Genomic DNA, 14,934 nt, shown 5'->3' with positions numbered 1-14,934 from the left:
CTGGATCATAGAAGCTTCTCAACGTTCAAGGCCCATGGATTGACCAGTGATTAAAAACAAAATGCAACATGATCTTCAAACCAAATAATTCCAGATTAGCCTGTTCGGACATATGCCATTATCTTCATGATTCTTATCAAACCAGGATGAACCATGATCTAAGAAGCTTTATTTGGAACCACTAATCAGTGGAGAATAACCAGGAAGTTGAATAAATCTCATAGGAATTGTGAGTAAGAAGATATCCCACTTTCTATCCAGATGATTCCAGATTAGCCTGTTCGGACGTATGACAATATCTTCATGATTCTTATCAAACCAGGATGAACCACGATCTAAGAAGCTTTATTTGGAACCACTAATCAGTGGAGAATAACCAGGAAGTTGAATAAATATCATAATTGTTGTAGTAAGAAGATATCCCACCTTCTATCTAGATGATTCCAGATTAGCATGTTAGGACATATGCCATTATCTTCATGATTCTTATCAAACCAGGATGAACCACGATCTAAGAAGCTTTAATTGGAACCACTAATCAGTGGAGAATAACCAGGAAGTTGAATAAATCTCATAGGAGTTGTGAGTAAGAAGATATCCCACTTTCTATCAGATGATTCCAGATTAGCATGTTCAGACATATGGCAATATATTCATGATTCTTATCAAACCAGGATGAACCACTATCTAAGAAGCTTTATTTGGAACCACTAATCAGTGGAGAATAACCAGGAAGTTGAATAAATCTCATAGGAGTTGTGAGTAAGAAGATTTCCCACTTTCTATCCAGATGATTCCAGATTAGCATGTTCGGACATATGGCAATATCTTCATGATTCTTATCAAACCAGGATGAACCACGATCTAAGAAGCTTTACTTGGAACCACTAATAAGTGGAGAATAACCAGGAAGTTGAATAAATCTCATAAGTGTTGTGAGTAAGAAGATATCTCACCTTCTATCCAGATGATTCCAGATTAGCCTTTTCGGACATATGTCATTATCTTCATGATTCTTATCAAACCAGGATGAACCAATATGTAAGAAGCTTGATTGGGAACCACTAATCAGTGGAGAATAACCAGGAAGTTGAATAAATCTCATAGGAGTTGTGAGTAAGAAGATATCCCTTTTTCTATCCAGGTGATTCCAGATTAGCCTGTTCGGACATATGGCAATATCCTCATGATTCTTATCAAACCAGGATCAACCACGATCTAAGAAGCTTTATTTGGAACCAATAATTAGTGGGGAATAACCAGGAAGTTGAATAAATCTAATAGGAGTTGTGAGTAAGAAGATATCCCACTTTCTATCCAGATGATTCCAGATTAGCCTGTTCAGACATATGGCAATATCTTCATGATTCTTATCAAACCAGGATGAACCACGATCTAAGAAGCTTTATTTGGAACCACTAATCAGTGGAGAATAACCAGGAAGTAGAATAAATATCATAAGTGTTGTGAGCAAGAAGATATCCCACCTTCTATCCAGATGACTCCAGATTAGCCTGTTAGGACATATGCCATTATCTTCATGATTCTTATCAAACCAGGATGAACCAATATGTAAGAAGCTTGATTGGGAACCACTAATCAGTGTAGAATAACCAGGAAGTTGAATAAATCTCATAGGAGTTGTGAGTAAGAACATATCCCTTTTCTATCCAGGTGATTCTAGATTAGCCTGTTCGGACATATGGCAATATCCTCATGATTCTTATCAAATCAGGATCAACCACGATCTAAGAAGCTTTATTTGGAACCACTAATCAGTGGAGAATAACCATGAAGTTGAATAAATCTCATAGGAGTTGTGAGTAAGAAGATATCCCACTTTCTATCCAGATGATTCCAGATTATCCTGTTCAGACATATGGCAATATCTTCATGATTCTTATCAAACCAGGATGAACCACGATCTAAGAAGCTTTATTTGGAACCACTAATCAGTGGAGAATAACCAGGAAGTTGAATAAATATCATAAGTGTTGTGAGCAAGAAGATATCCCACCTTCTATCTAGATGATTCCAGATTAGCCTGTTAGGACATATGCCATTATCTTCATGATTCTTATCAAACCAGGATGAACCACGATCTAAGAAGCTTTATTTGGAACCACTAATCAGTGGAGAATAACCAGGAAGTTGAATAAATCTCATAGGAGTTGTGAGTAAGAAGATATCCCACGTTCTATCCAGATGATTCCAGATTAGAATGTTCAGACATATGGCAATATATTCATGATTCTTATTAAACCAGGATGAACCACGATCTAAGAAGCTTTATTTGGAACCAATAATCAGTGGAGAATAACCAGGAAGTTGAATAAATCTCATAGGAGTTGTAAGTAAGAAGATTTCCCACTTTCTATCCAGATGATTTTAGATTAGCCTGTTCGGACATATGGCAATATCTTCATGATTCTTATCAAACCAGGATGAACCACGATCTAAGAAGCTTTACTTGGAACCACTAATCAGTGGAGAATAACCAGGAAGTTGAATAAATCTCATAAGTGTTGTGAGTAAGAAGATATCCCACCTTCTATCCAGATGATTTCAGATTAGCCTTTTCGGACATATGCCATTATCTTCATGATTCTTATCAAACCAGGATGAACCTATTGAAAAAGAAGATACAAGGAAGAGAGGATCTGATACACTTGAAGAAGAAGAGATCCGAGCTTACTTGGAAGTCAAGGTTATCCGTACAACTTGGGTCACAAGCTATCCATGCTTGACCTAACGTGACTTAGGAGGCAACGGAAAGCTAAGTGTGCGTGTGATTAATAATCAGAAGAAGAGGAGACCGTTGAGGTATGTGTGCGACAAGAAGAAGAATAAAATAAGGAAGAGTCACATGTTCTACTTAAGGCTTCTAGCCGTTTATGAGAGGTCACTTTCTGTGATCAGAGCTGCATTGTTTATCATTTCTGTAGCTTAATTTATTAGTTAACTGTTCTAATCCTAGTGTTCTTGCTTAAGAACTAATCGAACCAGAGAGAGAGAGAGAGATCGATGCTTTGTTTGTGAAAGAATGAGATGTTATTCATAAGCAAACAAGGCTCTCCTTATATAGGTTGGAGTTTGGCCTCCTATTACAAAGTTAAGCAATGTGGGACTTTCTTAACTTTAGTTAAGAAGTCGCCACTTATGAATAAAAGGAGAAACAAGGCCCAATCAATTAACACATGGTTGGTTTAGTACAATCTCGGTTTAGTACAATCTCGATTTAGTACAATCTTGGTTAAGTGTAACCTCGATCTGTTGAAACATCTGGTTATGAGCAATCCATAAACCATCTGGTTTACAACACTCCCCCTGAATGCCATAACCGTCTAGGGCTTGTAATGCGTTTGGAATACTGCCTCGTTAAAACCTTTCCATATAAAACCCAAAACCCAATGTGGTAAAAGGGAACCTATGGATAGGAAAAAGAGTACAGCCGCATAACTCCCCCTGATGTGAACATCACTGAAGGTCTCTCAGTGATCGCATACCAATCTGCTGCATAAGCTTCCTGAGTGTGCATGTTGGTAATGCCTTAGTGAAGAGGTCGGCTGAGTTCTCGCTTGATCTGACTTGGAGTACCTTGACCTCTCATTCTTTCTGAAGGTCGTGGGTGAAGAAGAACTTGGGGAGAACGTGCTTAGTCTTGTCACCCTTGATGTATCCATCTTTGAGCTAAGCTATGCAGGCCGCATTGTCTTCATAAAGGACGGTCGGCTCGTCTTTACCATCCGTGATCCCACATGCTGTCCGAATATGGTGTGTCATGAGTCTCAGCCAGACACACTCTCTGCTTGCTTCATGGATTGCCAATATCTCCGAGTGATTGGATGATGTGGCTGATATGGTCTGCTTGACTGATCTCCATGAAATGGCCGTGCCTCCATATGTGAAAACATAGCCGGTCTGGGACTTAGCACTGTGTGGGTCGGACTGGTAACCTGCATCAGCAAAACCAACCAAATCTTCTTTGTTTTGGTTAGCATAAAATAAACCTACATCCTTAGTTCCTTGTAGGTATCCTAGAATGTGTTTGATCCCATTCCAATGCCTCATGGTCGGACATGAACTGAATCTGGACAATAGGCTCACAGCAAAACAGATGTCCGGCCTAGTATGTGTAGTCAAGTACATCAAGGCGCCAATGGCACTGAGGTAAGGATACTCTGGACCAAGGACCTCTTCATCCTCAGCCTTAGGTCTAAACGGATCAGTGTCTAGACCAAGGGATCTTACAACCATGGGGCTACTAAGTGGATGACACTTATCCATGTTGAACCTTTTAAGAACCTTTTCAGTATAGGTCTTTTGATGCACAAGGATTCCATCTTTAAGATGTTCAATCTGTAGTCCCAAGCAAAACTTGGTTTTTCCCAAATCTTTCATCTCAAATTCTTTCTTGAGATATTCAACTGTTTGGGAAATCTCTTTGGCCGTTCCAAGTATGTTTAGATCATCAACATACACGGCTATGATCACATAGCCTTGGCCGGATTTCTTAATGAATATACATGGGCTTACTTGATCATTCTTGTAGCCTTCTTTCAGTAAGTACTCACTCAATCTGTTGTACCACATACGACCAGATTGTTTTAATCCGTACAAAGCTTTGTTAAGCTTGATGCAATGCTGTTCTCGAGAACCTTTAGCATCCTTAGGTATTTCAATACCATCTGGTACTTTCATGTATATGTCATTGTCCAGTGGTCCATAAAGATATGCGGTTACTACATCCATTAACCGTAAATCAAGATTTTCTCTTATGGCCAGACTTATAAGGAATCTGAATGTTGTTGCATCCACCACGGGAGAATAAGTCTCCTCATAATCGATTCCTGGTCTCTATGAGAATCCTTGTGCAACAAGTCGGGCCTTATACCTCACGACTTCACCATTCTCATTTCTCTTTCTCACAAAGACCCATTTGTAACCCACTGGTTTTAGATTGTGTGGTGTTAGGAGTACGTCCAAAAACACCTCTCTTCTTGAAAGAATTTAACTCCACGTTTATGGCTTCTTTCCACTTAAGCCAATCTTTTCTTTGCATGCATTCATAAATGGACGTGGGTTCTAGATCCTCATCATTTTCAATGATCTCAAGTGCTACATGATATGCAAATAAATCATCCATGTCGACATGTTTTCTGTTCCATTGTTTTCCAGACATGACATAGTTTATTGAGATCTCTTCATTGTCAGGTGGTTCAGAACCCTGAGTTTTGGCGTCCCAAATCTCATTAGGCCCCTTAGCAACCATGCCAATGTTCATGTCTGAGGATGCTGGTACGCCCGGCCCATGTCCGGACGTTGGTTCGTCCATGTCCCGGTCCTTTTGGACGGACGGATCGACCACATCGACCAGCTCCTTCACCCCCTCGCCCACGGTCTGTTTAGCACCTTTCTTACTTATGCGGGGGTTCTTATCTTTGGAACCAATTGGTCTACCACGTTTCAGAAGTGTCTTAGACTCTGTAGCAACTTGATTTTGTCCCTTTTGGACATCAATTCTTATTGGTACATTAGCAGCTGGTATATATGACTTGGTCATTCTATCTGGGTCAGCAAAGGAATCTGGCAATTTATTAGCTAGCTCTTAAAGATGTATAATCTTCTGAACTTCAAGATCACAGACTTGACTTCGAGGATCTTGCCATGCTTGGGATGTATGATTCCATGTAATTTCTTTTACCAGCTTGCTATTATTTCCTCCCAATGTTGGATACTCAGATTCCACAAAATGGCAATCTGCATACCTGGCCTTAAATAAATCACCCGTGGTTGGCTCGAGGTATTTTATAATTGAGGGAGAATCATATCCAACATATATTCCCATCCTTCTCTGAGCTCCCATCTTTGTTCTTTGTGGTGGAGCTATTGGATAATAAACAGCACATCCAAAAGTCTTAAGATGGGAGATGTCTGGCTCTCGACCCATGAGGAGCTGGGATGGTGAATATCTATGTTCACTAGATGGTCTGATGCGTATTAATTCCGCAGCATGCAATACTGCATGTCCCCAAGCTGTGACTGGAAGATTACTTTTCATGAGTAAAGGTCTAGCAATCATCTGAATCCTTTTGATAAAGGACTCGGCTAGGCCGTTCTGTGTATGGACATGTGCCAGTGTTCAAATGTCACCCCCATGGACATACAGTACTCATAAAAGGCTTGGGAAGTGAATTCACCAGCATTATCAAGACGTATAGTCTTCAAAGGAAAGTCTGGAAAGTGTGCTTTCAATCTGATGATTTGAGCAAGAAGTCTAGCTAAGGCTAGATTCCGTGTGGATAATAGGCACACATGGGACCATCTTGTGGACGCATCAATGAGTACCATGAAGTACCTAAACGTCCCACTTGGTGGGTGTATTGGTTCACAGATGTCACCTTGTATTCTTTCCAGAAAACCTATGGTTTCCTTTGTCACTTTGACTGGTGATGGTCGGACTTGGAGTTTTCCTTGTGCACAAGGTACACATGTATGGATCTTAGGAACAACTCGTCTACCTTTAAGGTTATGACCATTCGAATTTAGAATAATTCTACGCATCATAGATGTTCCTGGATGCCCTAGCCGGTCGTGCCACAAAGCAAAGTTCTCCTTGAACTCTTTGCTAATTGTTATAGCATTGGCTTCGACCGCACTGATCTGAGCATGGTAAAGACCAGTGGATACAGCTGGTATCATTTCCAAGACCTTCTTATGGTCTTGGTCGAGCTCAAAGATGTTTAAGAACTCTTTGGCTCCTTCTCCACTCGTTTGAATATGAAGACCATTCTTGCGAATGTCTTTAAAGCTCAACAGGCTTCTTTTAGAGTTTGGAGAATACAATGCTTCATCTATTTCTAGATGTGTCCCATTTGGTAACAAGACATAAGCTTGGCCGTGGCCTTTGATTAGTGATGATACACCAGCTATTGTGCTCACATTTGCATCTTTCAATGTTAGATTAACAAAGAATTTCTTATCTTTAAGAATCGTGTGGCTTGTCCCACTATCAACCACAAGTGTGTCCATACTTCCTTTCATTCTAGACAATAAAAATATAATCTGAATCATTCATATTATTATTGAAAATGAAAGTAAACATAGTTTATTCTTAAAATAAAATATAGAATGCAAAAGCATTTAAAAAAAATATTCTCAAAGCCTAAAAACACCAAAAGCATTCAAACACAAATCGTTTGATGCATCACATTATTCGACTGGATCATCATTCAGCATAGTGAGTATGTCTGAAGTCTCAAAGTCCATGAGGTCGTCCTTGTCATGATCAAAATCGTCCTCACCATCCTTGTACACCATGTGTGCTTCCGGATTCTTGCCCTTAAGACTCTCTTGATAGAGGTCGACCAGATGCTTGGCTGTGCGGCAATTCTTTGCCCAATGATTCATCATTCCGCATCTATGGCAAGGTGAGCTTGCAGGATTCTGTGGCTTTGAAGAAGTCTCATTGCCTCTGCTTTTACCTTGTCCATTATTGGACTGGTTTGGACGGTCATAAGGGGTGTTGCGCCCTTTGCTGTTGCCACCTTGTCCACGTCCTCGCCCATGACCTCTACGGCCACGTCCTCTTCCATATGAGGATCCGCGGCCCTTATGGTCATATCGGACATGGTTGGCTTCAGCACCATCATCAGGCTCATTTGAGGTATGATTTGCCTCAGGGACAGGCTTAGATCCAGGTGGTCTAAGCTCACTGTTCTTCAAGAGCAGCTCGTTGTTCTGTTCTGCAAGCAATAGACATGAGATGAGCTCACTATAGGTCTTAAAACCTTTCTGTCTGTATTGTTGCTGAAGCAACAAATTGCTTGAGGACATTGTCTGGAAAGTCTTTTCCAACAACTGCTTATCAGTTACAGTCTCGCCGCATAGCCTCAGTTTTGAGACTATCTTAAACATGGCTGAGTTGTACTCATTCACAGACTTAAAGTCTTGAATCCTGAGATGAAGCCACTCATAGGTGGCACCCGGAAGAATCAAGGTCTTCTGGTGATCATATCTCATCTGAAGCTCTTTCCATAACTCGTATGGATTACTCACTATGAGGTACTGAGCTTTTAAGCTCTCCTCAATGTGATGACGGATGAGCATGAGGGTCTTAGAGTTCTCTTTCTTAGTAGCTTTGTTCTGAGGAACAATACAATGCTCTAGGCCTTTGGATCCAAGAGAAATCTCGACATCTAGTGCCCATTGTAGGTAATTGTCACCCCTCACAGTTAGAGGTGCAAAATCCAAATTTGCGATTTTGGCCATCTGAAACAAAGATCAGAGTGTTTAGGTCTTTAGAAAATTTTATTTTCTTATAATTCATCCACCAACTTGCTTTTAAAAAATAAGATGGATAAGAGCATGGTCTTGGTCGTACCTAGGGTACACTTCATTGACTCATGCAGCCTGTGGGCTAGCTGTACCGGAAGGTACTTCATCGACCAATACGGCCTGTGGTCTAGTCGTACCGGAAGGTACACATCATCGACCATGGTCTATCATTGACCTTATTGTCTAGCCATACTAAGTAGTATGGATCATTGACTAAAAATTCAAGATCTAACCACACAATGGTGTGGATCATTGATCAAAAATGTGGAAACATAAGACTAATTTTGTTTTAGACATATAGCGTATCATCCTTTAATAAGGGATATCACTTGTTGTCTTTTACAAAATAAAAGTCATGTTATCACATGCTTAGAATTTTCTTATGATTTAAATTTCTTTTTAATCTGATATTAACTTTCAGGATTAGATTTTAAAGATTCAAATCAGATTTTAAGTTTTGGTTAAACATAGACTTATGTTTTGATTTAGACATATAGCGTGTCATCCTTAAAAGGGGTATCGCTTGTTGTCTAATACAAAACTGAAGTTATGAGGGATTTTAGGGTTTTGAGATCCGAAATTTTAGGGTTTAGGTTTAGAATTTCGGATCTGATCAAATATGATCTAATAGAGTTTATAAGATTTAATAAAATCGATTTATAAGTTTTTTTAAACAAGAACTAGATCAACTTTTAAAAATCGGATTCAAAATAAGAAAGATGAAACCGAAAAAAAACTTGAGTTGCAAGTAAAAATTAGGGTTTTGAGATCTAACCTTTTACTTTGCCGATTCTTCTCCTTGGTTCCTTTCTTAGAAACCTTAATCAATCAAACAAAGAAAGGATTCAAAGTATAATTAGTTTAAGATCTAAGAAACAACTGAATGTAAAAGATCTTAGAGAGAGAAGTGGTTGGCGGCGGCTAGGGTTTATGATGGTCTCCGAGTTGGTTGATCTTGAGCAAGATCGTGCTGATAACGTGTTCGTTTGTTTGTGAAAGAATGAGATGTTATTCATAAGCAAACAAGGCTCTCCTTATATAGGTTGGAGTTTGGCCTCCTATTACAAAGTTAAGCAATGTGGGACTTTCTTAACTTTAGTTAAGAAGTCGCCACTTATGAATAAAAGGAGAAACAAGGCCCAATCCATTAACACATGGTTGGTTTAGTACAATCTCGGTTTAGTACAATCTCGGTTTAGTACAATCTTGGTTAAGTGTAACCTCGATCTGTTGAACATCTGGTTATGAGCAATCCATAAACCATCTGGTTTACAACATTAACATCTGAGGCAACTTGCCTATTTATATTGTATGTATTCAGTTGTGATAAATCAAGGAAATAAAATATCCTTCTCACTCTCTTACTCTCTCGCCACAAAGAATTCCTACACTCTTTCTCTCTTTCATTACGGATCAAACACACTCTCTCTCTTCTGTTCTTGAGTGTTCTTCACTTGTTCTTCATAAAAACAACATGGTATCAGAGCCTATAAGCTTCTGATATACCTTTTTCTTCCGCAAAGCTACTCTACTCTACTTACTCTTTCATTTCACCGGTTTAGATTCTTCTGTTTTTCACTTAAGTTCTTGAGAGCACTTGAGAGTAATTTTTTTTTCCTTTTATTTTTAAATTTCTTGATTCTGAACTTAGAAGTGCTCACTCTGTTCTGTCTACCATCACTTTGAAGAACTCATCACTCGGTATCATACACCATTTCTCATCTACCCAGATTTGAAATTTGAAATTTCATTCTTGGCGCCTACTCTCTCTTCGAAGACAAGATGGACCAGCACCAGAACCGACATGTGCACATTCCAAGCACTCTCAAGGGGCCAAACTACATCACTTGGTCTAGATTGACCAAGACTGCCCTTGGAGGACGAGGCTTATGGGGGCATATCACATCAAGTGAAGCACCAAAGCAAGTCACCCAAGAGGAAGATGGCAAGGAGGTTGTAGTGGCTGATGAAAGCAAATGGGAACAAGAGGATCTCATGGTGCTGTCAGCCTTGCAAAGCTCCTTAGATACGCCTATCATGGACTGCTATTCACACTGTGAGACAGCCAAGGAACTATGGGATACACTACATAAGGTGTATGGGAACACCTCAAACCTCACAAGGATCTTTGAGGTAAAGAGAGCCATTAACAACCTTCAACAAGAAGAGATGGATCTCACCAAGCACTTAGGGAGGTACAGCCAGCTCTGGTCAGAGTTGGAAATGCTAAGGCCAAGCTCCACTGATCCTACTACCTTAGAAGAGAGGCGTGAGCAAGACAAGGTGTTTGGACTACTCCTCACCTTGAACCCAAACTTCAACGATCTCTTGAAACACATCTTGAGATCCAAGGAGCTTCCAAGCTATGATGATGTGTATCATCAACTCCAGAAGGAGCTAGGATCAGATGGATTGTTTAGTGGAAAGGGTGATCTCCAAATGGCGAGCAAGGCTGTGAAAACTGAGGAAGCATCCGCAAACAAATCAAACTTCAGACCAAGGGGAGGAGGAGACAAATCAGTGCTCTGTGAACATTGCAAGAAGCAAGGGCACACCAAGAACAACTGCTGGATCCTTCATCCTCATCTCAGGCCACCCTCAAGATACAGCCAAGCCAAAGCTCATGAAGCAAGAGCTAACGAGATCCCAGGGAACAATAACATCAACATGCGCATGTGAGAAGATGGAAAAGCCATGATGTCCACTTTTAACACTGGTGGAACCACATCCCACGCAACGACTCAACCAAATCAAGAGGATGCATTCATTCGCAAGTCAGACATTGAGGCCTTGATCAAGGCTCTCAATGCAAACTCTGGTAACCATATATCTAGTTGCCTAAATGCATCATCTCTTGGTACAAAATCATTGATTATTGACTCAGGAGCATCTCACCATATGATTAAGGATTCTAGTCTTATTAGTAATGTTGAACCTGCTTTGGAAATGTAACAATTGCTAATGGAGATAGGATACCAATTAAAGGCATAGGTAACCTAAAGTTGTTTGAAAAAGAATCTAAGGCATTTTACATGCCCTCGTTTACTTCCAATCTACTATCTGTAAAAAAGGCATCTACTGATCTCAATTGCAATGTTGTTTTTAGTCCTAATGATGTCTACTTTCAGGATATTGAGACTAGTAGGATGCTTGGAAAGGGTGTAAGCAAGGGAAACTTGTATCTGCTGGAAGACACCAAACCAATTTCTGATTTACCTTCTGCGTTTAGCACTTTAGCTTCTGATGTTCTTTGGCATGCTAGATTAGGCCACCCTCATGCTAGGGCCTTAGGCCTAATGTTGCCTTCTATTTCCTTTAAAAATGATAGCTGTGAAGCTTGTATCCTTGGCAAACATTGCAAGTCTGTTTTCACTAAATCAAGTACTATTTATGTTCATTGCTTTGATTTAATTCACTCTGATGTGTGGACTGCTCCTTGTGTATCTAGAGAAAACCACAACTATTTAGTCACTTTTATTGATGAAAAATCTAAGTATACTTGGCTGACATTAATTCAATCTAAAGATAGAGTTTTAGAAGCATTTATGAACTTCCAAAGCTATGTTACTAACCATTTCAATGCCAAGATCAAAATATTTAGGTCAGATAATGGTGGGGAATACACAAGTCATGCGTTTAAAAACCATCTAGCCAAGCATGGAATCATTCATCAAACGAGCTGCCCCTACACACCACAACAAAATGGAGTGGCAGAGAGAAAGAATCGCCATCTCATGGAGGTTGCCAGAAGCATGATGTTCCATACAAATGTCTCAAAGAGATTTTGGGGAGATGCTGTTGTCACAGCATGCTATCTGATCAACAGAACACCTACAAGGGTTCTAAATGATATATCTCCATATGAGGTACTGACTAAAGATAAGCCATGCATTGATCATATCTGTGTGTTTGGGTGCACTTGTTTTGTTTTGATTCCAGGAAGCCAATGGAACAAGCTAGAGGCAAAGAGCATTAAGGCTCTATTCATTGGGTACTCAGCCAACCAGAAAGGATATAAGTGTTATGTTCCGGATACCAGAAGGGTCATGGTGTCAAGAGATTTCAAATTCATGGAGCACAAAGATTACTATGAGGAGAAGAGTTGGGACAACTTGAAGGATCTAGCTAGTGCACCATCAGATAGAGCTAACAACCTGCGGATCATCTTAGAAAGCCTTGGGGTTAGCCAGCCAAGTACACAAGCAAGACCTCAACCACCTCCTTCCCAGCACCATCTCACGATGCACCAATATTAGAAACTCCCCATCTTGATCCTGAGGGGGGCAGTGAACCAGCAATGAGTCCTGGTACTTATGATCAAGATCAGCAAAATGAACCGGAAGTACCTGAAGAGCAAGCAGAAGAGGAAGAGACCACCCAACCTGAGGTACAACCTCTAAGGAGAAGCAACCGAATCAGACATGGCCCAGAACACTGGAAGAACAACAGAGTCTACTTCAATGCTAATGCGGTTGCTCATCCAATACAAGCCGTTTGTTCTTTAGCTCATTATCCGGATGATCACATAGCGTTCATGACCAACCTGGACCAGGAATACATTCCAAAGTCCTATGAAGAAGCAATGGAAGATGATGAATGGAGAGCATCAGTGGGAGAAGAAATCAACGCTATGATCAAGAATGAGACCTTCTTTGAATCAGAACTTCCCAAAGGCAAGAAAGCAGTGACAAGCCGCTTGCTCTTCACCATCAAGTACCTAGCTAATGGGAAACCAGAAAGGAAGAAGACAAGATTGGTTGCAAGAGGATTCACTCAGACATATGGAGAAGCCTACTTGGATACATTTGCACCAGTGGCAAAACTACATACCATCAGGATCGTGCTCTCACTTGCAACAAACTTAGAGTGGGATCTATGGCAAATGGATGTAAAGAATGCATTCCTTCAAGGGGAGTTAGAGGACGAAGTCTACATGCGACCCCCACCAGGACATGAAGGAATGGTGCAACAAGGGAAAGTCTGGAGACTCAAGAAAGCCATCTATGGACTCAAGCAATCACCAAGAGCTTGGTACCACAAGCTGAGTGCTACACTGAATGGGAAAGGATTCAGAAGGTCTGAGGCTGACCACACACTATTCACTCTCACCAGCCAACAAGGTATAGTGGTCATCCTGGTATATGTTGATGATATCATCATCACCGGGAGTGACAAAGAAGGTATACAAAACACTAAAGCCTTTCTTAAATCTGTATTTGACATTAAGGATCTAGGAGAGTTAAAGTACTTCCTTGGAATAGAAGTATGCCGATCTAAAGAGGGGCTCTTCTTATCCCAAAGGAAGTACACACTTGATTTGTTGAATGGAGCAGGTATGCTTGGAGAAAAACCAGCCAAAACCCCTCTTGAAGATGGATACAAGATCCTGCGTGAGGGGGAGTATGAGACAACACCATTTGATGATCCAAAACAATATAGAAGGCTAGTCGGTAAGCTCATATACTTAACCATCACTAGACCTGACATTTGTTTTGCAGTGAACCAAGTGAGCCAGCATATGCAAGTACCAAAGGTTCACCACTGGAAGATGGTGGAGAGGATACTTAGATATCTCAGTGGAGCTCCTGGCCAAGGAATGTGGATGGGATGCAATGGCAACACTTAAGTAGTTGGCTATTGTGATGCGGATTGGGCTGGAGACAGGAATGATAGGAAGTCAACCACAGGCTATTGCACATTATTTGAGGCAATCTAGTGACTTGGAAAAGCAAGAAGCAGAAGGTGGTATCATGTTCAAGTGCAGAAGCTGAGTATAGAGCCATGAGAAAGCTCACAAACGAGCTAGTATGGATCAAGGGGCTTCTCAACGACTTGGGCATAGAGATCAACTCTCCTATCACAATGCACTGTGATAATCAAGAAGCAATCCACATAGCTTCAAACTCAGTGTTCCATGAGCGAACCAAACATATTGAGATAGACTGCTAAAAGGTGAGGCAGATGGTAATCCAAGGAGTAATCTTACCTTGCTACACAAGGAGTGAAGATCAGCTAGCAGACATCTTCACCAAGGCTGCGAGTACAAAGGTGTGCGAGTCCATTTACTCAAGACTTGGACTCATTGACATCAACCCAAAGAGCTCCTCTCTCCATGAGAGTCCTACTCTTTTCCCTTAGTGTGGTTTTGTCCCCAAAGGGGTTTTGCACACTAAGGTTTTAACGAGGGGAAACTTCATGGTGTCCAAGCTTGACCATTGCATTAGGTCAGGCTTGAGGGGGAGTATTGACAAAGAAGATACAAGGAAGAGAGGATCTGATACACTTGAAGAAGAAGAGATCCGAGCTTACTTGGAAGTCAAGGTTATCCGTACAACTTGGGTCACAAGCTATCCATGCTTGACCTAACGTGACTTAGGAGGCAAGGGAAAGCTAAGTGTGCGTGTGATTAATTCAGAAGAAGAGGAGACCGTTGAGGTATATGTGTGCGACAAGAAGAAGAATAAAATAAGGAAGAGTCACATGTTCTACTTAAGGCTTCTAGCCGTTTATGAGAGGTCACTTCTGTGATCAGAGGTGCATTGTTTATCATTTCTGTAGCTTAATTTATTAGTTAACATCTGAGGCAACTTGCCTATT

General features: G+C 40.6%; 1 protein-coding gene across 1 annotated transcript; it reads right to left on the bottom strand.

Annotated features, from left to right (window-relative positions):
- Nucleotides 1–7,212: 7,212 nt before the first annotated feature.
- Nucleotides 7,213–8,498, bottom strand: LOC130505411 (uncharacterized). The gene is made up of 2 exons (XM_057000009.1): nt 8,430–8,498; nt 7,213–8,271 (listed from the first exon to the last, which is right to left on the bottom strand). Exons 1-2 carry the CDS (start codon nt 8,496–8,498, stop codon nt 7,213–7,215), a joined length of 1,128 nt encoding a protein of 375 aa, XP_056855989.1.
- Between the last annotated feature and the right edge of the window lie 6,436 nt (nt 8,499–14,934).

This window comes from Raphanus sativus, unplaced genomic scaffold (genome assembly GCF_000801105.2).
Source record: "Raphanus sativus cultivar WK10039 unplaced genomic scaffold, ASM80110v3 Scaffold2251, whole genome shotgun sequence".
NCBI classification, from domain to species: domain Eukaryota; kingdom Viridiplantae; phylum Streptophyta; class Magnoliopsida; order Brassicales; family Brassicaceae; genus Raphanus; species Raphanus sativus.
The sequence above is the reverse complement of the archived record's forward strand: the minus strand, read 5'-3'. Positions and strand labels throughout refer to the sequence as shown.

Coding starts and splice junctions, on each gene's coding strand:
- LOC130505411 (XM_057000009.1), bottom strand. CDS start 8,498: ATGGTCGATGATGTGTACCTTCCGGTACGACTAGACCACAGGCCGTAT. Junction 8,272..8,429: donor GGTCGATGAAGTACCTTCCG/GTACAGCTAGCC, acceptor TCTTTGTTTCAG/ATGGCCAAAATCGCAAATTT.